Source organism: Leopardus geoffroyi, chromosome B4, assembly GCF_018350155.1.
Source record: "Leopardus geoffroyi isolate Oge1 chromosome B4, O.geoffroyi_Oge1_pat1.0, whole genome shotgun sequence".
NCBI lineage: Eukaryota > Metazoa > Chordata > Mammalia > Carnivora > Felidae > Leopardus > Leopardus geoffroyi.
This window is the reverse complement of record NC_059341.1, coordinates 66,013,546-66,040,358: the sequence shown is the minus strand read 5'-3', so window position 1 is coordinate 66,040,358 and position 26,813 is coordinate 66,013,546. Positions and strand designations below refer to the sequence as shown.

The 26,813-nt window shown below is 36.6% G+C and overlaps 1 protein-coding gene across 3 annotated transcripts in view; it reads left to right on the top strand.

The window, feature by feature from the left end:
- The window catches only part of SYT10 (synaptotagmin 10), a 68,127-nt gene that overhangs the window by 2,078 nt on the left and 39,236 nt on the right, over positions 1 to 26,813 (top strand). For all 3 annotated transcript variants that reach the window (XR_006708828.1, XM_045463780.1, XM_045463779.1), the window contains exon 2: positions 16,736 to 17,093. Coding sequence is in view for 2 of the 3 variants with exons in the window: in XM_045463780.1 (XP_045319736.1) it covers positions 16,736 to 17,093 (358 nt within the window). In the remaining variant the exon portion in view is untranslated. The remainder of the gene's footprint in view (positions 1 to 16,735; positions 17,094 to 26,813) is intronic.

Below are 26,813 nucleotides of genomic sequence, written 5' to 3'. Positions count from 1 at the left end.
CGTGTATGGTTGCTAAGCATGAGATAAATACCCAAAATAGTGTGACCTTAAAAGTCCTCTGTGTTCATATTGGATAAACTCTTCTGAAACATCTTTAGCGATCGACATTCTAAAGATAAGACTCCGAGAAGGGGGTATAGTGGAAGAAATTAAAGTATTTAAATTTAAATACCTGTAATTTGGTCATTTAATGGTTGATGCTGTGATCATCTGTTTGTGATCATACACCAAGAAGTGGTCTCCTGGTTCTCAGATTGGCTGGTAATGAGGAAAACTGTGCAGTCGGAAACCAATTACTAGCTTATAAATCTTTCGAAATATACAACCATATAAACTTAAGGTAAAACACAGTATATGAATTGCAGAAACTGTGCAGTCGGAAACCAATTACTAGCTTATAAATCTTTCTAAATATACAACCATATAAACTTAAGGTAAAACACAGTATATGAATTGCAGAAAGCATGTCCTAAGCCCACAAGAGGTAGTCGTAGTTTGCATTCCTTTTGGCCTTTCCCTTGGAAAGAAAAATTGGGGAAAAATGAGTCTAAAACAATTTCATGGATATTTTTCTTCTGTAAAGAAAATATATGCTATTCAGATGGAGTATTTGATTCAATATATGAATATATTTTGAGTGGCTACCACTAAAGAAGACATTCTGTAAGGTTGTATGAGATCTAAAGATGCACAAGATTACTTTACATTTTCCATTTGTAAATCTGTACAATTAGAAATAAAATACTTTAATCCACAAATAAACTCCCAATACCAATAGATATCTGCAAAATGGATTCAAATATTACCTACTGAATCTTTATATTAGCCACTCAGCTTCACATTATTCTTTATAGTCGATTTTCTTATAACTTAGCACCTGTGCCCTTTATTCTAGGTCTCTAAATAAAAACACTTCCAGTAGGTGACCCTTCTACTCACTGTTTGTTGAATAGGAAACACATTATTGGTAGGAGGGCATCTACATTGAATGGCACAGTGGTTATTTACTTTGAATGTTAATCAGCACTGCCTATATGGTGTCAGTTATTCAAAGGGTGAAGTGACAATTACAGGCTTCCAGATTGTGTATATTTTTAGATTCCTTCCCATAGGAGTAGAGGGGGAGAAATTCTGGTAATCCCAATTAAAGTCATTCCACATTAAAGAACTTATGAATCACACATATAAATAATATATTCTCCTACCAGTGTTTTAAGTGCCAATAAAGAGCGGGCTCCACCATCTTCTTTACTATAACAGAAGTAGCAGAAGCATCAGCAGTGTTATTGGCATTAAGGATCTACCAATCAAGTTGACTAATCCCATATTTTCATAAGATTTGTGAAGAATTAGACTGCATCTGCCAACACCAATTAATTTACTTTTTTGGAATAGTTTATTAGAGACATTATTGATGTCAGCATTACTAGCACACTGGAAAGTTCATCATGTGTAATTTTTAGAAAATCAAATGTTTGCCCTCTCTTTACCTCTGACCCCCACCCCCACCCCCAATAGACATGTCACCAACTAAATTCATCTTCATGCACAATATGTTTTAATACTTAGGGAACATACAAAACAATATATCAGCCAAAAATGTTATTTTTCAGATATACCATGACTAATACACATAATAGTTTTGGAACTGCATTTGGGTTCATTTCTGGTCAGTCTTTAATTGCTGCCCCATATCCAAATGCTTATGAGGTTTTAGGAAAGTATGTTGCTTAAAAGGCAGACCTCATAAACCATAGCTAATCAAACCCCCTGAAGCACATAGTCACATCACAATTGTATAGACCTAACCTTAATTTAAATATTTTCAATAAACATTTAATTCATCATTGTTTTGATTTTGCATTTTAATACTTTTAATTTGGGACTAAAAATTCTAAAATAAAAGTGTAAACAATTTCTTTCTCAATTTCTATGTGTATTCCTGAATTTTGTAGATGTAGGGATCAGTAGGTATATGGCAAAGAATTTCTTTGAAGTTACTTGACTAATAAAGGAGATTGCTAAGTAAGATTTTTAAAATTACACTGTGATTCTCTGAGATTGAGGCATTTTAAGTCTATGATAAGGGCTTAAAATGAGGGTGTTTCGTAGGTTTTTCTCTACAGACACAAAGTAAATGATTACTTAATCTATAATTCTGGTACAACTACACACTGAGTTTTACACATTCTAATGATTGTATAAAGAGTTACAATTTAGAAATATAGTGGAAATTTTTCCTCAAAACTTGTAAATATGAGACAGAGTAATTGAACCATAATAAATTCAGATACACCCATATATGAAGAAGGATGTAAGAAAGGATTTTTTTCCTTCTCCCACATTGTCACTCCAATGAAGAATGCCACTCCAATCAAGAAAGTCTCATTTTTACATGATCATCAATACATACTATGCTTGGTATCATTTGCTCCAAAGGGAAATGAACAACTGCTTTCAAAGGCCAAGCCAGTGTCCACAAACACCTACTTTTCTTAATTCTGAGATATCAGTATTTTGACAATATTGACAGGATTTGTTTTGCTTTAATCTTTTTTCTTCTTGAGACAAATTAAGATCTATATTTCTTCCTTTTAAAAAAAAATTTTTAAGTTTATTTATTTTGAGAGAGAGAGAGGCAGAGAAAATCCCAAGCAGTTTCAGTGCCACCAGCACAGAGCCCAATGTAGGGCTCAGACTCACCAACCATGAGATCATGACCTGAGCTAAAATCAAGAGTCAGATGCTTAACTACCTGAGCCACGTAGGCACCCTTATATTTCCTCTTAATATGAGCTGTGAATCTCTGAAATCAGATCCTTACAAGAATGATTTTATATATAAGATCTATAGCTGTCCATTTCATTCAAATCCCATTGTCTTTAAAACTTAATCATCATTTTGTTTTATGGAAAAAATTAGTCATTATTTGGATACATCTACATTCATTACAAGATTACAAGATTTTTTTACAAGATTCTGGCAGAAGATAAACATTATCACAAATCTTTATTGGAATCTCTAATGCCAATTAAAATTATCTATATTTTGAAAATACAATTGTGTTCTTCCTGATGTATACATTAAATCAGTAGAACATAAGCTCTTTGAGAGCAGTGTTTTGTCTACTGTCTTATTCTCAGTGCCTAGAAAAACCTATGGCTCCTCTTAAATATTTGTTGGATTAATGAAAGAATGAATGAATTAATAAATTCATCCTCAAGAAGCCACAGAAAGAACAAAAGGCTTGAAATATCAATGAACTAAATTATGAGTTTTGATTAATTACAAGAAATCGTATTTTGTTTATGATAATAGCAGAAATTAGAGCATTTGAGGTATTTAAAACCTAGAATACGAGCAAAATACAAAAAAGCAACTGAACATCATATGGGTATCTGTTGACTTCCCACAGAGTGTGTTCAGGTAGAGCTATGATCCAGTGGCTAAATTTGTAAGTGTTGTGTAATAAATGTATTAAGTTTATGCAAGTTCTAGAAAAGTGAGAATATCTACTTAAAATATCAATTTATAATAGTAAAAGAAAGCCTGTTTGCTTAAGTAGAAACTAGCATGGGGAAGATAATCATCTTTTTTCAAATGCCTATTAGTCATACCAGTTAGAACTAGAAGTCATTATTTTGCAGTGTTGAAAACGAAGGCAGGGAAAGTTAGCAACTTCCCCTCAAATCAAGCTAGTTAATGAAGCAGCAAGGATAAAAACCCAGGGTTCCTTAGGTTCCACAAAAAGTAAGCATAGGAAGATTTCCTAGGGGCATCCTTGGTGCCACAGGGCACTGGAACAAATGTTTGTAAAAAATAGGCTCTTAACTATCATTATACCATTGGCTATAATTAGTGATGTATTGGAAGGTATTAAGATTTCTCAGTGTGTAATTATGACCCAAATTCCAAAATTTCCTTTTGTTAGATATACTGTCATACAAGCGTAAGACACAACATTCTTTATTTTTCTTACTTGAGTACATGCATGCATATAATTAAGTGTACATGAGTGTTAATTCATGAATGTTTAGCTAAATATAATTGATTCATTTGAACAGTAAAATCATGTAAAAGATTTTAGTGTGTTTGAAATGCACAACTTTGAATGCATATAATTATAAATATAGCTCCTTCTGTATGTCCATAAATAAGCCTATAATGAAAACAGATATTAAATTTCTGGTTAAATTATTTTTGTTACTTTGTAATTAGAAAAATAATACATTAAAATCAATTTTTGCTTTATTTTCCTACCATTTTTTGGGTATGTAAGTTTAGTAGTCAACCGTCTATATATGTCATTATTAAAATTCAGTGCTATGATATCAAAGAAAACTAGGCCTCCTAATACGAAGTGTTATTATTAAAGCTCAATAAATTATGTTGTTTATTTCTAATTTGTACAATACTGATTTTCTCTGTTGGTGGAATATCCAGCACTAGCCAAGTTTAGAAACAGTCCCTGACTGAAGCAATGGCTTCTTGTTATTGTATAATAGTTTTCTTTTTCCTTATTTTATTTTATTTTATTTTATTTTATTTTATTTTTTAATGTTTATTTTTGAGAGAGAGAGAGAGAGAGACAGAGTGCGAATGGGGGAGGGGCAGAGAGGGAGAGGGAGACCGGGTATCTGAAACAGGCCCCAGCCTCTGAGCTGTCAGCACAGAGCCCACCACGGAACTCGAACTCGGGACTGGTGAGATCATGACCTAGGCTGAAGTGGGACACTCAACTGACTGAGCCACCCAGGTACCCCTTTCTTTATCATTTTAAATATCCTAAATGACTACCGAAACTGTAAAAGCTGACATCATCATGACTTAGGTAGACTGTCTGAAAATAAAGCTGTATATATATACATATATACATATATATATGTATACATATACATATATATACATATATATACGTATACATATACATATACATATACATATATACATATATGTATATATACACACACACACATATACAAATACTGTATATGTATACATAAAATCATAAAATTGTTCTGTGATGCCTCAGAGCTAGAAGGGTAGAATGACGAAGGTGGGAGGGACTGATACTACCTTTTTTTCATCCGGGTGGATCCTGAAGTGTGTTACGATCTGCTATTTAACATTCTGTTATGGAATAGAGAACATTACAGTCAATTTAAAAAACCTTGTAAATGTCAATTTGTTCATACTGCAGAATTATTTTAATCAAACAATGAGGACTATAGTTTACAGTCTTTATTATTCCCTTAATTCTGTTTCAATAGTCATAAATTTATAGGAATAATGGATAAAACAATATTAAGCTTATTATCATTTCTAACATGTTACAATATGAGTTGTTACTATATCTGAGAGGTGGTTTTAGCATTATGCTTTTATTCAACAAATATTTATTGAACACTTAGGTAAAAGCCACTGTGCCAGACATAAAATGTACTCGTACTAGGCGGCCTGGGTGGCTCAGTCAGTAAAGTGTCTCACCCTTGATTTCAGCTCAGGTCATGATCTCACGAACCATGATTCCTCCATCAGGGTTTGCATTGGTAGGGCAGAGCCTGTTTGGGATCCTCTCTCTCTGCCTCTCCCCCGCTGGGTGCATGTGCACACATGTGCCCTCTCTCTCTCAAAATAAATAAATAAACTTAAAAAAATAAAATGTACTTGTACCATTAATTAAATGCTGTACATAATTCAAGTTATTGTAAATGTAGAATTAATAGATAATCACAGATTATAAATTATTTACTCAATTATGAACATGTGTAAAGATTTTTTTATAAGTTAGGATACTTTTATATCATATTGAATACCATATTTGATTGAATCTAAGATGCTATTGATTATAAGATGCACCATTATTTTATATGGTACCAAAAAGAAAAAGAAATGTCACTAAATAAATTATAACTTGATACTTTGTTATCACATAGAGTTTTTATTTCACACTTATGTAGAGACTTCTTTTAAAACAGACATAAATTGTTGAAATCATATATCACAAACATAAAAAGTAAAATAAAAGACATAAATGGGTTAAAATAAGTTTAAAGTTGACCATGATTCTTCTGAATGGCTTTTTGATTTCAGAATTGGTGACACCATTGTTTTTCCACTCATTATTAGGCTCTGTGCCATCAAGAATGCTGTCAAGAGTGGTAATGGTGCATTTTTTTCCTTAAAAGAATTCATAAAAGATATAAAGGCCATTTGGTGTTGTGCTCTAAGCTACCTGTACAATTATGTGCAATGTTAGCAATGTTGGCAAACTCACTGACTCACTGCCTTCTCCACCTATCCCCCAAAAGTTTGTCTTGTAAGGTTTAGTGCTAGGCTTTACTGTTTTCTCCACTGTTTTGGGGTTTTTTGGTTGTTGTTTTTTTTTTAAGCCACTTGGACTCATTCTATGGCTTTTTATATCGATGCCTTTGTTTTGCACATACACAGAGAAAATTATGACATACTTACTTCCTGGCTATTAGTGATTGTAATAAGCCATTGATACTAAAGTATATTCAGGTTTCAGAAACTGTAAATGTTTTAAAATATGCATATTATAATCAACTCAATATAGTATTAATACAAAGTTTTTATCATTTATTGAAATTCAAGAAAAAGGCAAATCAGTACTGTTAAAATGGAAATTATAAGAGGCATTGTTGCAAGGATAATATGTTGATTGATTATGTATTGGATATATAGATGAAAAAGAGACTGCTAGTTATTTCCAAGTATTTATTTCCCCCCTTTTATTTCACAGTATCAGAATCCTTTATTTTTATTTACATATGTAGCAGCATTAAAATAACTTATTTTTTTAATTTATAAATGACAACTTTTCTCAGCTTTCTTTCTGGTTTGCTGCAGCCACATGACTACATCTGACCATCAGAATGTTAGTGGCAGTGATGTGTACTACTTCCAGGCTGTGCCCTTAGAATTAAAGGACAGACTCTCACCTTCCCTTTCCCCATGGTATTCTACCACCTAACTGCCTGGAACATGGGCATGGTAGCTTGCCATCTTGGACATTAAGGAGAAGGCAAAAACCTTTGAATAGCAAAGCACAAATATAAAAAAAAAAAAAAAATTAGGACTCTAGACACCTTGAACCTGATGTGTGTGCCCTGCCCTGCTTATGCTGGAATAGTTAATTACATGAGAGAGACATAAACTTCTTCTACCTTGTTTAAGTCACTGCTAGTTTAGCCTCTTGTTATAGAAATCAGAATTATGCCCTATTATAATATTAGAGTTGACCCTTGAACGACACAGGATCCAACTGTGTGGATCTACTTATATGCAGATTTTTTCTAGTACAGTACTCTAAATGTATTTTCTCTTTTTTATAATTTACCTAAGAACATTTTATTTTTTCTAACTTTATTGTAAGAATACAGTATATAATATATAAAATATATGTTAATCAAGTGTTTATGTTATTGGCAAGGCTTCTGGTCAACAGTAGGCTATCAATAGTTTTAGGGGAGTCAAAACTTATATGGCAGTTTTCAACTGTGTGGGACTTGGTGCCTCTAACCCCCTCATTGTTTAAGGGTCAACCACAACATCATCTGAATAGGATAAATAGGTTAACTTCAAAGATAATTCCAAATTTTTATCTTAGAAACAGTTTCCCTCAGCTTTCTTTGAGTAAGAGTTGTTGATTTGGGGCACGTGGGTGGCTTAGTCAGTTAAGCATCCGACTTCAGCTCAGGTCATGGTCTCATGGTTCATGGGTTCGAGCCCTGGATTGGGCTCTGTGCTGTGTGGAGCCTGCTTGGGATTCATTCTCTCCCCCCCTCCCCCCCCCGACTCTGTTCCTCCTCTACTCATGCTTTCTCTCTCTCTCAAATAAAAAAAAAAGAGTTGCTGATTTGGGTTTTATTCCCCTTCTTTCTCTATGGAATGATGCCATAAATATGGTCTATGTTCAGGCAATAATGGGAAGAAACCAAAGAACAAAAGGCTTGAAATATCAATGAACTAAATTATAAGTTTTGATTAATTACAAGAAATCATATTTTTGTACATTTTGAAAATTAAAGAACTAGAACTTTAAAATTTAAAAAAAATGATACAGAAACCACAGATAAGAATATCAACGCAGTGGTGATGGGAATGGAGAGCACACCAATTGGTCTGTGCTTTTCTGTGTGATCATATCCATCTGTGTAGGTAGTAGACAATTAGATCTGACACTTTTTACAAGCCTCAGTGAATAGGACCATGTAAATGTTATGGTCTGGTTGCATAGACTTTAGCAAAGTTCTGCTTTACAAAAGTTTCTGAGGAATTAGCATTTTTTGGCTTACTCTTCTCTCTTTTTTTTTTTTTTCCTTTAACATTTATTTATTTATGAGAGACAGAGCATAAGCAGGGGAGGGGCAGAGAGAGAGGGAGACACAGAATCCGAAGCAGGCTCCAGGCTCCAAGCTATCAGCACAGAGCCCTACACGGGGCTCAAACTCACAAACTGTGAGATCATGACCTGAGCCGAAGTCGGACGCTTAACCGACTGAGCCACCCAGGTGCCCCATGGCTTACTCTTCTCTTATGAGACTTGTGTTTTCTCAGTTTTTCAGAACTGGGTCACTTTATTTTGAATTATTAAGACACAATGAAAGAATAAAATCTTTATACCAAAAGTGAGTCAGAGACATCTCGACAGATAAGTAGACAGTGGTAAAGCAATGGTTATGCATATTTATGTCATCAAGCCAGAGTTTGAGCAATTTTAAACCTGATTATCTGGGCACCTAATCTAATATCTGTAAATTTAATTAACTCTTAATCTTCCCAAAATATAATAAGATGAATGTCATATAATGGATTCTTTTTAACTATTCAGAGACATTGAAAATTTCAGATAGGGTCTACTCATCAAGTTTGCCTATTGCAAGGGTAACTTCAAAGGCCCTGCAGAGAAGGCAAGCAAAGCCATTTATTTTCATCACCCTGGCCTCCCCATGGCTGACCTTTTTCCTCCAGTGTTCTTTTCTCTACCTAACCTCCCCAGTCCCCAACCACAAGTTCCTATGCCTTCACCTTTCTCACTTGGAAACTCCAGTCCTTTCACCTTTCTACTTCTCTGTGAATTCTCTGTCAATAGATATGGCACCATACTTAATGATGCACCATTTTTCATCATTGCAATCGCTTTCTCCTTTGAAATATATTACATCTTCCAGTGCTGTGGGGAAGGGAGACCTCATTCATGAATAAATGCATCTGCTTCTCTATCCCTACACCAGAGCAATCAACTACTTAGGAGGTTTTAAAACCAGGCAAGCTAGTATCCAATTTCAAAAGAACCCTCAATTCTGAACGGAAATCCTGTGTTTTCCTATTCAATTTTCTCCTGTTCTCTACAATTCCTATTTTCAAACTTCCCCCCACTATATCTAAATAATCCAAGCTATTCCCAAATATCCCAAAGTAACTGGCAGTTGACCCCAACTCCTACTTTGGAGAGAAAATACTACTTATAAATAAGAATTCACTTGACTTTCTACCCAAGACCTAAAAACTTCCCTGATTGCAGAACCATCCTCTTTTACTTGTAAAGGAAAAAGTGAGGCAATCCTTTCATCTTTGCTTCAGACCCCATCCATCCATTTTCACCATTTATGGGACTTCATCTAATTATTCATTTGCTTAACTTTCTATGTCTTCTTGTCTGCTGATTCCTTCCCTTAAGTTTTAAAACATGCTTGAGTATTGCACATCCTAATAAAACACCTCCATCACCTCCACGTGCTACTCTTTCCTCCTTTCTCTTTCCTCCTTTCCAACATCCAGTTTCCTGAAGGAATGGTCTGCTCTCATAGAATCCACTTCCTCACTCCTATTCATTTATTTAACCACATTAATGTACTTAATATAGCCTCTCCTTCACTAATCTCATTGAATTCACTAAAGCCTACTTGTTAATGTTAATAGTTACTTATTCTAATTGAACTTACTTTAACGTTTTTATGTTGATTACTTCTTAGGATATTCTCCTCCAGGGATGTCTTGGTAGCTGAGTCAGTTAAGTGTCTGACTCTTGATTTTGGCTCAAGTCAAGATCTGACAGTTGTAAGATGGTGCCCCCAGTCAGGCTCCTTGCTGAGCGTAGAGCCTGCTTAAGATTCTCTGTCTCTTTGTCCCTCCCCCCTTCTTATGCTTTGTCTTGCTCGCTCCTTCTCTCTCAAATATATATATGAAAACACATTGACCTGAGTTTGTTTTTTCATACTTTCTCAGGTTTCTATGCACACAGACTCTTTATTCCTTTAAGTTCTTTTTCTTTAAATATTGATGTACTCAGGTTTCTATCAAATTTTGTCTTCTCTTTCATGGATTCAGATTCCACTATTAAAGGAAGTCCTTCAATTTCATCTTTAGTTGCAGTCATGCATTACCAATAACTTCCTCAAAATTTCTACTTGCATGAGCACAAGTACTTCAGACTTAGTATGACCAAAGCTGAAGGCATGGTCTTCCTTACTTCATCATCCTGTTTGTCTCCCACTAACTCACATTCTTATCCTTCAGTCTTCACACTCCTTAACTGGAACTTCAACTTCCAGTTATCTCCTGAATCTGCTTTTCTCCTCATTTCAGCAGCCCTCATTCAGAACCACTATAATCCTTCAATGAATGACTATTATCATATGTTAACTAGTTTCTCTTCTTCTAGTCTGACCTCCACTCTTATCTTCTCCTTAGCCAGAGTGTTATTTCTGAAATGCATTTCTGACCATTTCAATATCTTTATTTAAAAATGTTTCTGAGGTTACTTATTTTTCTTTGAACTAAGTCCAGACTCATAACATTTTTCATACCATGGTTAAATGTGAGTCACAATCATAAAAAAAATCATTTAAAACATTTTGATGACTTTATAAATTCTCCCAGATTCTTCCTTATTCTTTTGATAGTCAGATACTTTTATTTTGCTAAACAAATTTTGTTGAAAAAATTTATGTCATAAAGACCTAAGTATTAAACAGTTCATTTTGTTTTTAATACCTTTACTGGTTAGCCATAATTACAATAGCAAGCAATGCAAAATATATAAAATACAATAAGCTTATTTTTATAAATTTAGTTTTATTGTTTCAGGATAAAATTCTAATTATCCCAACTTCTTTCACTTTTTGCTGTTGAGAAGAAGGAAATCTCTTTTTCCCTTTGCTGTATGCTTTTGAATGAAAGGAGCTGCAAGATAGGAATCTTGGCCCACCCTCATCTCTGAGAAATGACTTATCAGTTTCCCCCTTCTTTGATGTATGAGCTTCATATCCTCAGGAAACAAATATTCTCTACTCCTCCATGTAGTAAATTTTATGGGGTCCAGTCCTCATGGGGAATACCAGTGGTGGTGCAGCCAGGCTTATGACTGTATGGTCAAGTCTAATTCAATTCAAGGTGGCATATTAGCAAGTCCACTTTCTGATAGACCTAAGCTGATAGCTGCCTGTATTTTAATTGCTGCCTGTTTGAACATGTGTTTGCCTCTCAGTTGTTTTGAGCACATATGGACAGGAAAATGGAATGTTACTTGTTAGCTTCCTGAAACATTAATATTTACTTAGAAATGCTGGTGTTCATTTTAAACAGATTCACTCCTTTCAGTACCAGTTGTCATCAGATGAGTCTCTCCTCTTGTTACTAATCTGTGAATCACCATTCAGTCTATACTCAATCCATAACTATGCCTCTGTTCTCCTCAGTACTCTTGTTTAAAGAAAAATAAAGAGTTGATAATGACAGCAAACCATCACTGCACTTACTATCCAAATTAACTTTATATACCTTTATATACTTTATATACCTTTATTTAAACCTCACAACATCCTATGAAATAAATATAAATACTTCTATTTTTATGAGACTCTTAAAACCTAAACAACTTGCCCAAAGTCCCTGTGGTGGAGCTGACATTTGAACCCAGATCCTGGTAGAAGGATTTCTGCATATTCCTTCTAAATCACTCAGTTTTTAGTCATCTAGCCACCTCAAAACCTACAGCCTTTTAAGTTCTTTTTCAGATAATTCTCAAAATGTGGATTCAATAGCTCCATAAACATTTTTTGACCATTTGATAAATACCAGACACTACAATAGGTGAATAAATTTGGTTTCTGCTCTGAAGGATCAAGGAACGAGTTTATGTGTAGGATGGGAACATTTGGAGAAGCAAAATAAGTACAGATGTGCAATCTCTTATCCACAATCACAAAACCTCAAAATCCCGAAAACTGACAATTATTTTGTAAATTGTAGCATTTTGGTATCAACACCCTATCTGAATTGGCATTAAGCTACTTATAATCTTCAGTGATCCCACTCAGTGTGACTAATTCATACATTTCATTTTAGATGTATCGATGTGTTTGGTTACTCAGTGTTATCCCAGATAATGTGTACTATATTGCCTTTCTAATATTCAAAAGAAAATAATAATTTTTGAAACACATTGTGTCCCAGGAGTTTTGGGTAAGAGAGTGTCAAAAAAGGTACTATTTGGATCTGATTGTTGCATACAAATTTGCCAGGAAGCCAAATGGAGGAAGATAAATGCAGTGGAACTACACGCAACAGCCTGAACAAAATCATGAGAGAGTAATGAGTGGTCAGGGGAAGGAGTACAGGTAGGAAAGTGACAGAAGAATAAAGCTGACCAGTTCCCAGGGGTCAAATCACAAAGGTGCTGTGGAATGCCTTACAAAGTTTGGATTTGTCTCAGATGGCTAAGAGGTGATATAGAAGAATGTTAGGCTAAGACAGGTAAGGTGACCATACATCTCAGTTGCCAGGACATGACTCAGTTTCTTCCTGCTACCCAAGCATTATTGATAACACAATTTTTCACTTTCACAAGTAATTTAGTTTGGCTGAAATGCTTTATGGGCCCCTAAATGGTAGAACCAGATACTGATTTTAGAAAGAAAATTGTCAGTAGTAGGGAAAATGGAATTAGGGTCAGAGATTTCCACAGGACTTTTTCCTAAAATGAGAATAACCTTATGAATGCCAAAACCTAGTATGTAGGAAAAATGGCATAAAAGAATGTCATCACATTTTTGTGGGTGAGTAAAAGTTTTCTAATGCCTATAAGTAAGAAGGGAGGCATTTTCAGTTATGGACTGGAAACGAACTCCATCCTTTCTTCTACCTCACATTGTCCTGCGGTTTCCTTATATCTTGGCTTTTGGCTCCAGCTGAGTTGAAGAAGTTAACTGCGTTAAAATACCCAGGAAAATATAACGTAAATGGAGCTGAAAATACATGAATATTATGAATCCATAATTGTAGTATTTATGCCTCCATTTAAAATAATTAGGAAGCAAGGGGCACCTGGGTGGCTCAGTCAGTTAAGTGTCTGACTGGCTCAGGTCATGATCAGTTCATGGGTTTGGGCTCCACGTCATCAGGCTCTGTGCTGACAGCTCAGAGCCCGGACCCAGCTTTGGATTCTGTGTCTCCCTCTCTCTTTCTGCCCTTCCCCCACTTGTGCACATGCACATGTTTTCTCTCTCTCTCTCTCAAAAATAAACATTAAAAAAGTAGGAAGTATGTTGATGTGTTTTTCTTTTTTTTCCTCAAGTTACGGGGCTAATGAACAAATTAATAAGTAAAAGTAAATTACAAAATATAAAATATGATCACACATTCTTCACCAATTGAATATAAATGGGAAATATATTTAATGGTTGCTTTAATAAGCAAGTAGAAAATGAAGGAAAATATTAATATCTATGTATCACAGTATGTCAAATTAATTTTTATCTTATAATTAGGTAGCATTAAAAATTTGGAATTATTTCAATTTCTGAATAGATTTCCATTAGCTACAAATTGGGAGTTTCAACAGAACCATTTTATCTTACTAATCAGGAAAATGTAAATTAAAACAAGGTATCATTTTCCCATCATATCAGTGAAAATTAAAGTATAACAGCTTTTCTCTGAGATTACAGGAACTAGTATACTCTTAGGATGTTTTTGTTATAGACACTCTGGGATTCTTTTGGAAATAGCTAATAAAATTAAATATGTGCATAACCTATGACCTTGCAATTCTATTTCTAGACATTTACCTTAGAGAAACACTCACAAATATGTACAAGAAGAAGGGGCAAAGGTGCTCATTATAGCTATGTGATAATAGCAAAACACTGGGTATAATCTATCCCATAATATCCATCATGGGGAAGTATTATGGAATGCTATGTGAGATGAAGTTAGACCCCAAGGATCATTGAATTAAAAAGTAAAGCAAATTGAAGAAACAAATATGCAGTAAGCCATTTAAGGTTTTTTAAAAAAGTTTTATATGGGTTTTTAAGAAGTGTCTTTATTAGTGCTTGGGCTGGACAGATACACCCCAAACTGGGATCAGTGGTTGCTTCTAGGGAGGGGTAGGAAATCTTGAATTTCCAGTAGTGGTTAAAGGAAATTAGATTTATTCTTTATTAGTTTTTTAGGCCTTTCATAGCAAAGTACCACAGACTAGTAGCTTAAACAATAGAAACTTATTTCCTCACAGTTGTGAAAACTTGATGTCTGAGATCAAGGTATCAGGAGGGTTGATTTTTCTTCTGAGGCCTCTCCCCTTGGCTTATAGGTGGCCACCTTCTCCCTGTGTTTTCACATGGTCTTTCCTCTGTGAGCACCTTTGTCCTAATCTCCTCTTCTTACAAGGACACCAGTCATACTGGAATAGTGCCTATTCATAATGACCTCATTTTGCCTTTATGACTAATTTAAAGGCCCTATCTCCAAATACAGTCACATTCTGAGGCACTAGGGGGTGAGGATTTCAACATAAGAAAATGGAAAGGATTAAGGGACAGACACAATTCAGCCTATAACATATTCCTAACATTTTTATTTTAAACAAAAGAAATTGGATTCATATTTACATTGAGGCTAAGCAAAGTTGTAAAAGAAAATGACAAGATTATTTACATGTAGACAAATTTCCCTTTACAGGAAATCTGTTTAGTTTTTAAGGGTGCTGTAACACCAGATTGCCAACATTGGTTTTCTTAGGAAGGTGAAAATGGAAGTAGGTAGGGGGATATCCTTAACTTTTTAAAAAACAGACTTGATTGTTTAGAGCAGCTTTAGATTTACATAGAAATTGGGAAGACAGTACAGAGTTCCCATATACCCCACACCCAGTTTCTCCTGTTATTTTTTTTTTTTTAATTATTTTTTTTCAATGTTTATTTTTGGGACAGAGAGAGACAGAGCATGAACGGGGGAGGGGCAGAGAGAGAGGGAGACAGAGAATCGGAAACAGGCTCCAGGCTCCGAGCCATCAGCCCAGAGCCTGACGCGGGGCTCGAACTCACGGACCGCGAGATCGTGACCTGGCTGAAGTCGGACGCTTAACCGACTGCGCCACCCAGGCGCCCCTCCTGTTATTAATATTTTACATTAATATGGGTTATTTGTTGTAATTAATGAAGCAGTATTGATACACCATTACTTAAAGTCCATACTTTATTCACATTTCCTTAGTTTTTACCTAATATCCTTTTCCTATCTCAGGACTCCATCTAGGATACCACATTACATTTGGTTGTCATTGTCTCCATAATCTCCTCTTGGCTATGATAGTTTTTCAGACTTTTTATTTGACAACCTTGGCAGTGTTGAAGAGTGCTGGTAAGATATTTTGTAGAATGCCCTCCTACTGGAATTTGTCTTACAGATTTCTAATGATTAGTCTTGGGTTATGGGTTTGGGAAAGAAGACCACAAAGGTAGAGTGCCATTTTCATCACATCATATTAAGGGTGTGTACTATCAACATGATTCATTATTGCCAATAGTCACCTTGATCACCTGGTGAGGTCTCTCCAACTATAGTTACCCTTTTTTACTCCTTTCCATACTGTCTTCTCTGGAAGGAAGTCACTATGTGCAGTATGTGCACTCTGTCCACACTTGAGGAGTGGGAGCTGTGGTCCACCTTCTTTAGAACAGAGTATCTACATATATTGCTTGGAATTCTTCTGCACAGGAGATTTGTTTCTTTTCTCTCATTCATTTACTTACTCAATCTTACTAACTTTTTTTTTACTATATTTCTTTGGATCATTTTACATAATGAGCATATATTAATTTTGTGGTTATTTTGAAATAAGGATATGTTAGAGATACTTAACATCATTAATTTGGGATGTTAGAAAGTAGGAACATGCAAGGTTATCAGAAAGGACCTAGGGAGGTTAAAAATATAACTACCAGTGTACCTCTTCTCTGTTAGTAACATATTATTCTTATTTAGACGACAGAAAGTGGTTTATACAAATATTTGATATAATTCCCTGCTTAGAAAGTGAGAAGTTTACATCTTTAGATAAAAGATGAAACAAACAGAAGCCTTCTTATTGTGTGCGTTTTCTGAGTTTCTTAAGTTTCATAACTTCATGGCAGGTTATAAGTTGCCACCTTTCATTTTGCAAACTCTTGGACCCCTTGTACTGTTCTTTGAAATAATGTGCATACATCATGCCTTTTCTATACACAATTGGGATTTTTCATATATCTCCTTTGAGAATTTCCAGGCTTAATTATTAATCTTTCCTCCCTAACTTAAAAGTAAATTTTGAAACTCTAAAAAAGAAATCTGTTGATAATAACCATAATGTAAATTATCTCACTGTTTCTGCTCCTTTATGTACACTATCAGTGGATTAATATTTCTTTACATTGTGATTTTTTTCCAGATATTTCGGTCAGCTTGTTAGCGGTGGTTGTCAGCTTCTGTGGCCTGGCCTTGTTGGTTGTCTCACTTTTTGTCTTCTGGAAGTTGTGCTGGCCTTGTTGGAAAAGCAAACCTGTGACTTCCAACGTCAGCACCCTTCCACAGAGCATTTCAAGTGCTCCTACTGAAGTCTTTGAGACCGAAGAGAAAAAAGAAGTTAAAGAAAATGAAAAGCCAGCTCTAAAAGCTGTTGAGCCTGCTATAAAAATCAGCCACACTTCCCCTGATATCCCAGCAGAAGTCCAAAATGCTTTAAAAGAACATTTAATTAAACATGCACGTGTGCAAAGACAAATTACTGAACCTACATCCTCATCCCGGTAAGAAAAGATCAAATATATAAAACTGTGCGTGCATGTATGTGTGTGCTTGTATGTGTGTGTGTGTTTGTGTGTGTGTGTGTGTGTGTGTGTGTGTGTGTGTGACTTTGTAAGGGGAGAAAAATGGAGATGAGAAAGGAGAAAAGAAAAACAGGAGAAATGAGAATGACATAAGAAACAGATCAATGAATAAAGAGGAAAAGGGCAGGACAGTTAAGCATCCAACTCTTGATTTCAACTCAGGTCATAATCTCACGGTTCATGAGTTCAAGGCCTACATCAGGCTTTGAGCTGACAACATGGAGCTTGCTTGGGATTTTCTGTCTCTCTCTCTCTCTCTGCCCCTCCTCTTCTCATGCTAGCTCTATGGCTGTCTCTGGCTCTCAGAAATAAATAAATAGGGGCACCTGGGTGGTTCAGTCGGGTAAGGTCCAACTCGATTTCTGCTCAGGTCATGATCCCACAGTTCTTGAGATCAAGCCCTGAGTCGGGCTTCATGCTGACAGGAGAGTCTGCTTGAGATTCTCTCCCTTCCTCTCTGCCTCTCCCCCATTCATTCATGCACACTTGTTGTCTCTTTCAAAATGAAGAAGCATTACAAAATTAAATAAATAAATAAACCTTAAAAAAAAAAAAAAAAGAGGAAAAGGGTAGGACACAGGAAGTAAGGATGAGGGATACTGAGGACAAAGGAGCCAGACAGGGAGCAGTACCATGAAGGGGTTTTAGTAGAATTTAACGTCTCAGTAAGATAACATAACTACTGACTATTATTTGTTAACTCTTTCCCTTGAAAGATCATTGCTTGATAGTTGCTACTTGCAGTCTCAGTGTAGTTTAAGTCAACTAATAAATATCAAGAAAACAGCTACTTGCAATCTCTGTCATGAAATCGTCTGGAAGTTCACAATCAAAATTGAGTAACAGAGATTAATATTGAGTCTACAGTTGTTTAGTAACTGCATTGTCCACATGGAACCACTGGAAAATGCTATTTGAACACATACAGGCCAAGCCATATTGGGCAGAGTGTGGTAAATGCCACAGGAGTTTTGGTGAATATCCTGAGCACACTAAAGAGTGTATACAAAAGGAGGGAAATGAGAGCCTCTTCATGGAGATATATTTTAACTCTGCTTGGAAAAATCAGTAAAAGATTGCTTGAATGAAAATAATTTGCTGTAATGTATTTCAAATTGTGTTAACTATAAAGGAAACATAGACTCCTTTTTTTTAAATTTTTTAATGTTTATTTATTTCTGAGAAAGAGACAAAGCATGAACAGGGAGGGGCAGAGAGAGAAGGAGACACAGAATCCCAAACGGGCTCCAGGCTCTGAGCTGTCAGCACAGAGCCCGACACGGGGCTCGAACCCGGGAACTGCGAGATCATGACCTGAGCCGAAGTCAGATGCCCAACCAACTGAGCCACCCAGGCGTCCCAAGGAAAAGCACATTCTTGTGAAGAGTCATTTTTTTTCTATTAAGGATGGTCTTCAGTCCTTAAAATGAATGACAAAGTAGTACTGGTTTTTCTCTGGTTCTCAGAAGTAACAACTAGTTTTACCCGAGGGCAGAGGAAAATCAGTGGTTTGGGAAGGCAAGTATGGTTTCCTGCTAAGTAACTGACTTCCTAATCTTCCCTTTCTACCTCTCTAAATCTAAGTAACATCTACGCTTTCTGACATGACATACTTTTGTAGGTTTAAAAATCTGTGAAATTGAAACACTGTGCATGGATCATGTTTGCCACTAGGATTGAAAGAATATTCAGTACATCTTTTGTGAAATAGAAAAGAATTGTATCAGAGGCACCTGGGTGGCTCCGTCGATTAAGTGTCTGACTTTGGCTCAGGTCATGATCTCACACTCCGTGGGTCTGAGCCCTGCATCAGGCTCTATGCTTACAGCTCAGACCCTGGAGCCTGCTTCGGATTCTGTGTCTCCCTCACTCTCTGCCCCTCCCCTGCTCGTGCTCTGTCTCTCTCTGTCTCAAAAATAAATAAAAACATTAAAATAATTTTTTTAAAGAAAAGAAGAGAATTGTATCAATAAATAAATCCACCTCTTTCTGAAATACATTCCAGACAAACAAGTAAGAATAACTGTTACTTTGGGGATAAGGAACTTTGGAATAAGGAGGATGGATGGAGGTGTCTTTTCCACGTTATGCTTTTCTGTGCTCTTTAAAATTTATAACCAATGTATGTCTCATAGTTAGTTTTTCTGAGCAGTGGCATTTAGGGTCATTTTTAATTTTTATGATTTCTATGTAATATGAATATATGTTAACTTAAACTTATCTATTATGGTTATTTAACTGAAATAATTATCCCCTATGCCACTTTTTTTTTTTAATTTTTTTTTTCAACGTTTATTTATTTTTGGGACAGAGAGAGACAGAGCATGAACGGGGGAGGGGCAGAGAGAGAGGGAGACACAGAATCGGAAACAGGCTCCAGGCTCTGAGCCATCAGCCCATAGCCTGACGCGGGGCTCGAACTCCCGGACCACGAGATCGTGACCTGGCTGAAGTCGGACGCTTAACCGACTGCGCCACCCAGGCGCCCCTCCCCTATGCCACTTTTAAAAACATTTATAAGAGGGGCACCTGGGTGGCTCAGTGAGTTAAGCATCCGACTTTGGCTCAGGTCATGATCTCATGGTTTGTGAATTCAAGCCCCACATCAGGCTCTGTGCTGACAGCTCGGAGCCTGGTACCTGCTTCAGATTCTCTGTCTCCCCCACTCTCTGCCCCTCCCATGCTCATGCTCTATCTGTATCTCTCAATAATAAATACATGTTAAGAAAAATTAAAAATAAAAAAATATTTTTAAGAAAACTGCTTTATTTATTTATTTTTTTAATGTTTATTTATTTTTGAGAGAGAGAGAGAGAGAGAGACAGAGCGTAAGCGTGGGAGGGGTAGAGAGAGAGGGAGACACAGAACCTGAAGCACGCTCCAGGCTCTGAGCTGTCAGCACAGAGCCCGACGCGGAGCTTGAACTCACGAGCTGTGAGATCATGACCTGAGCCAAAATCAGCCGCCCAACCGACTGAGCCACCCAGGCGCCCCAAAACTGCTTTAAAACTATCTGATTACTTGATTATCATTACTCTTATCACTGGCAACAGTGGCCAAATACAGTATTTAGTAAAGCCTTAAAGACACTCAGAAGTTTTAGAGTAAAAATGTTCAATTAATTTACAAAACATTTTTATTTATTTTTTATAAAACATATTTTAAATATTGACAGCAGTATGTACATCAACCAGCTTAGCACTCAGAATCATTAAGCTCTTTTAGTTGATAAGTGCACTTTGTCCCCCAATCTTAAAAAAACATAAAGATTAAATTACACATATCTTGTATTTTCTAAGAGAAAAAGTAGAATACAAATTCATAGTTTTGCTAGAACTTTGATATTTCATCTACCTCTTTGAATTTCCTTGTTTATATGAGTGGCTGGGGAAGGAAGAAAGATTTATTTTTGAGCACTTGCAATTTGGTCACTATGCCAGGCACCCTTCCTGCTAATCCTGCCGACCTGCATGAAGTAAGTGTTATTAATTATTCCCATTACTTGTGAGTTAACTCAAGGCCCAGGGAAATTTACAATTTTGCCTAAAGTCATGCAGCTGATGAAAGTTAGAATTCAAATTTATCCAGATTGATGGTTTCACATTTTAAGCATTAAAGCCAAGGGGATATATAGTTTTTTACAATCAAAGATGTTGGTTACAGTCTGCTGAGGACAGAGAGTTTGGAGGTTGAAGAATGAGGGCATCTTCCTGCTCATTCTACTCAGAAATCTAAGATTGTACATGATTATTGTGAATGGCTAGAGTCACGATTTTAATCTCTTTGGCCTTGAGATGAATTCCTTGCATAAAACTTGATTATACTTAGTTCTCAAAACCCCTCATCTACATTAATTCCTTCATCATACTAGAAATTACCTTTATATGGAAGGAGGAGGAAATTGCTGAGTTCATTATGCAGCCCACTTGGACACAGATTGAGGGCACATTATCATAAATCAGATTATTCTGCTCAAATCTTAACTTTTCACTGAAATGTAGCAAAATCAAACCACACACATACACACACATGCACATGCACACAATGAATTGGTTTTGTCACCTTATTAGGCTATGCCAGTTCCAGTCTGCCATTGGGACACCCTTTTACTCGGCTCAGACAGTAGCTGACAAACATCTTACCCTTTCAAGTCTTATTTGTCTCTATAACTTAATAACATTTTGATTGGTTCAAAAATTAACAGCATTGCTGGAAACTGGAACATTTTCCAAGTTCTTATCTTCCTTTTCAAGTGCCTAGACACTTGGCCACATCAGCTTGCCAGCAGCCAAATGACTCAGGAGGCATCTCTGTATTTCTTAGTTATTAACATTATTCTAGTATGTATCTTGATTGATTGTTCATTCATTCAATAGTCTCATTCAGTAGATATTTACTAATGGGTATCATCAGTGTCTTATACACACCCTGTCCACTCTGCAAACTTAAGGGAGCAGGAAAAAAATTTACAACATAATGCAAAGATAAGACATGAAAGACCAACTTCAATATCAGGAATTACAAGTATAGACTGTGGTGGAGAATGTGGAATTCTGAGAACAGAAAAATTATTCCTAGTATGAGGCTTGGAAAAGGGCCAATAGGCAAAGGCTAAAGGAAATGAAGAATTCACATAAATGGCAACTGGGAGAAAGTTTGCATCCCAGATGGAAACATTTTATGTGAAAAGACCTAGAATAGGAAATGTTTCCATGAAAGTGGAATTTACTTGATCAGAAAACAGAGTTCAGTGGAGGAGTAAAATAGAAGAGAAAGTTGGCTGGACTCAAACTATATAAGGAGGCCTTGAAACCATGGGCAGGATACTCAAGGTCTGCCCTGTCAAAAATATTTGCAGCAGAAGAGTCCCTTGGATAAAGAGCTGTGTTCTAGGAAAATTAATTTGGCAACAGTTTATAGGACAGACTAAAGAAAAAGACATCTATTTGGAAACTAATATAGTAGTTCAGGCATGATAAAAATCAAGAAATAGCAAACAATAACCAAAAGACAAAAACCTGAGGGAAGTTGTAAAGGAAGAATCTAAGATCCCTTATAAAAAACACTGAGACATTTTAGTCATTATGAGTGTAGCCTATACCTTTTAAAAGCCTGCCATTCAGGGGCGCCTAGGTGGCTCAGTCGGTTGAGCGTCCGACTTTGGCTCAGGTCATGATCTTGCCATTCGTGGGTTTGAGCCCCGCATCAGGCTCTGTGCTAACTGCTTGCTCAGAGCCTGGAGCCTGCTTCGGATTCTGTGTCTCCCTCTCTCTCTGCCCCTCCCCCACTCGCACTCTGTGTCTCTCTCTCTCTCTCTCAAAAATAAATAAACATTTAAAAAAAATAATAAATAAATAAAAGCCTGCCATTCAAACAATTACAATTTGATGATACCAAGCTACCATTCAAGCATTATGGTTCCATATTCCCCCACACATAGAGCTCTATGCTGCTTTCTTAGGCAGAAAATGCCGAATTCACTTGTGTATTGCTCTTGACACCTAGACAAAGTACTGTAGGAACTCAGGTTATATTTGTTGGTCTAAAAAAAAAATCATTAAATGAATTTGATGACCTCATCCTATTGATCCAAATGGATACTTCATGATTGTCCACTAGAGGAGTGCTTGGTCTTTTGACTATCCCCACCTCTCTGCATCTGCATTTTTGCTTTTGTGCTTCCTTCATCTGGGATGGTGACCTCTTTTCTATCTACTGTAAGGTGTTTAAGGAAAATGCATCTCAGAGTCTACCTTCTCTGCCCAATTATGAGCTATTACCCTTTATCATTTGAAGCCATAGTTACAATCTAGCAATTATCTATTGTCCTAATATTTAGCTCTAGCTATTTGCCAAACTCGATGCTAGGTTCTCAGGAGAACAAGGCTGTGTAGCCTACTTTTATGCGCTCCTAATTTCTATCACTGTGTAGATACAGAATAAGTGTCAAGTGATGCTTCTAACTGATTGGGGTCGTCTCCACTTCTCTGTGCTCTTTTAACAACAGCATCAGGTGGTGAGATAAACTGCCCATATTAGAAAGAGGTTAATGATGGTATACTCCCAGGGATGAGTTTGAGGGCCAATTTTCTGTGCATTCATTAATGGTATAGAGAAGAGGTGAATAGTAAGTGGAAAGTAATTTGTTGAGGATGAGGAATTATATAGGTTAGCCACTGTTAGGATTCTAAATACCTACTGAAAAATAATTGGGAAACCTAATGGCAGAGCCAACTGAACATTAACAAAAGCAGGAAAATGTGCATAGGAAGAAATTGTCTTATATGTGTTCATGGACTTACAATCAGCTATGTATGGTTGCTTACAAAAGTAATTTTTAAAATCATTGTATAAGAGAAATGAAAGAATTATATAAAAATACATAAAACTGGATTGTATAGTTTTCTTTAAGAGATTTTTTTTCAATTAAATTCCTCCTAAAAGTAGAAATTGCAATTATCCATTCCAAGGCACTGTAAGTAATGGAAAGCAAGATGTTATACAAAGGGAGAGTATAAAAGATATAAACCTAGCTAGGATGTCAAGAAGCAGTATTTACCCAAAACTGAGAGAACTGAGAACTATCTCTTTGAAATAAAATTTCATGAAACATGCTGTACAGGTGCTTGAAATGGTTAAATAACCCTTTTCATGAAATATGTATTTGATAAATACACTAACTTCTTTTCTGACGTGGGATGGCTCTTTGAACCAAGGTCAAAGACAAAACCTTATAAAATAAATTCAAACTTGGAGAGTTTGTTTTCTGGCACTGACAAATACCATCTCCTCTTTATAAGCACTAATTATGAATTGATTGGACTCTTCTTTATAATACAGAATATTCTTGGGAAGTTTGATTTCATGAGTCACAGGAATATTAGGGTAGATTGTTTTAAAATTTTTTTAACGTTTATTTATTATTGAGAGACAGAGACAGAGCATGAGCAGGGGAGGGGAAGAGAGGGGAGGAGACACAGAATCCAAAGCAGGCTCCAGGCTCCGAGCTGTCAACACAGAGCCTGATGCAGGACTCGAACTCACAAACTGCGAGATCATGACCTGAGCCGAAGTCGGATGTTTAACTGACTGAGCCACCCAGGCGCCCCTAGGGTAAATTGTTTTAATACAAACTCCAATTAACATTTCCTGAATCTCAGCGTATGTTATTATGAAATTCATGAAAAGGTGAATAATACTTAGTCTCTGCTGTTATGAAGACTACAGTCTAGCACACGGGTTGAGGAATGGAAGACAGATGTGGAAACAAATAATTTCAATACACTGTTTGCAGACATCAGGAAGAGCATAACAGACTGAGAAATGGAGACTTGTAAAGCAGGAGAAAAGCCAAGAGGTATAACTTGGAAGCCAAGTGAACAGAGTATGTAAATAACCAGGAATGATTAATTGTTAAGTGACCCTAATAAGGTCAGCTGGGATGAAGACCGTGAATTGCCCTGGGAGCTTAGCAAAGTGGGGAAGACATTGTTCACATTTCTAAGAGTGGTTATGGTGGAGTTGGGCATATGTAAAGCTAATTAGAATATGTTTAAATAGAAGGAAATCAATTAGACAGTAAACAGACTGTCCTCAACTCTTTCAAGGAGTTTTGCTACACATGTGACAGAGAAACAGTGTAGTACAGAGAGAGGAAGTGGTGTAAAGAAGTTTCCTTTAAGTTGGGAGAAACAATAGTGTGCTTTTATACTGATAGGCAGTGATTCAACAGAGAGGGAGGATTAATACATTAAGCAGAGGGAATATTCTTCAAGGTAACATGAGAAAAAATGGGATTTAGTATATAAGTGGAGGGACTGGCTTCAAGGCAAAACATATAGGTACAAATGCTAAGAGGGTTGATGATAGTGGGAGTCTGCGGAAGGTTTCTGCTCTTTGCTTCAATTTTTTCTGAGTGCAATGGAAAGTTTGGTCCTTAATGTAGACTAAGAATGAAGAAGGTGGTGATGGAGGTTTGTAGAAAAATGAGAAGGTATGAAATAGTCGTCTTGTGAATCCAGGAGGTTGAGAGGGAGAAGGGATTGCTATGCTACATTAGAGTTTGCATGAGGAATGTGGTCACAAATTTAAAGTGGAGCAGTGAGGGGCACCTGGGTGGCTCAGGTGGTTAAACATCCAACTCTTGATCTCTCATGAGATCAAGCCCCATGACAGGCTCCATGCTGACAGCATGGAGCCTGTTGGGGATTCTCTCTTCCCCTCTCTCTCTGCCCCTCCTCCACTCAAGTGCATGCATGCACACACGTGGGCTCTCTTTCTCTCTCTCTCTAAATAAAAAATAAAGTAGACCAGTGAGAGTTGTTTTATGTATTTCTCCAATTGCATTCACTTGCACTTGTGCAGGTGTAGAAATGATGGAGACTTGAATTCAACCAGAGCCACAGTTTTGTCCTGCTGCTAAGAAGGTAGGGAGCAACAGGGAATAGGGGATGTGTTAATGAGAGTGACTACTGATTAGCCATGAAATTAAAACTGGGTAAAGAGAGGGAAATGACATCAGGGAAATAGGGATTATGAAATGGTGGTATAGACAATGGATTGGAGGTTCTGGTGAATTGGAAAGGTTGTCTTGAGTTGGAGTGTAAGAGGGTCTGAGCTAGAAGGATAATGGGTGTTGATCAGAGAGAGGCATGCATGACACTGGGATTCTGGAGAGTTTGCAGCTAATGATGACAAAATCTATGTACATGGTAGTAGCTTGAGTAAGTAAAGAGCATCATGGTAGGAGGGGAGTTCAGGGAATCTAGAGGCCACAAGGTGGGAAGAAACATATGCATTGCTAGCAGTTAGAACAAAAACATTGTCAAAGGCAGTGTTTTAGTGGAGCAGGAAATGAAATAATGACGACTTAAATGAGAGTGATGTAGTAATCAACAGACTACTAACAATAAGTAGTAATGGGGATATGACTTGCTGACTTGAGCTCCAGCACTGGGAGAGGTGGATGAAGGGAGAATGGTGTCAAAGCGGCAATGGAGAATAAGAGGAATGTACGACTGCCTGGCCTCCAGGCCAGTGGAACAGGATTGCAGGGAAAACATCAGCCACCACATGAGAGGGGCACACAGGAAACATGTCCTTGGAGAAAAGTCATGTTTCTACTAAGCAATAATGTGAGAACATTCAAAGAAGAGATTAAGGATATAGAGGATTTTGCTGATGTCCAATTTTTATTTATTTACTTAAGTTTTATTCATTTATTTTGAGAGACAGTATGTGAGCAGGGGAGGGGCAGAGAGAGCGGGGGAGAGAGAGAATCCCAAGCAGGCTCCACACTGTCAGTGCAGAGCCCAACGCAGGGCTCGAAGTCACAAACCACAAGATCATGATCTGAGGCGAAATCAAAACTTGGATGCTGGTGGACTGAGCCACCCAGGCTCCCTTCCAATTTTTATTTTAAAAATTCATTGTGACATATTCTACAACTTAGTCTGCCTTCGTATATGTGGTGCTCTGCCTGTTATTTTTGTGCCTGTATTGAGTGAATCCTTGTTTCGAATTGAACAGAATAGGAAACAAATAAAGATGAAAACTTACTTTACCAGAAACTTGATTTAGTCTTACTTTTCAAGACTTCTTAACTATGAAATGGGGCTATAACCTTTAATATATGCTGAC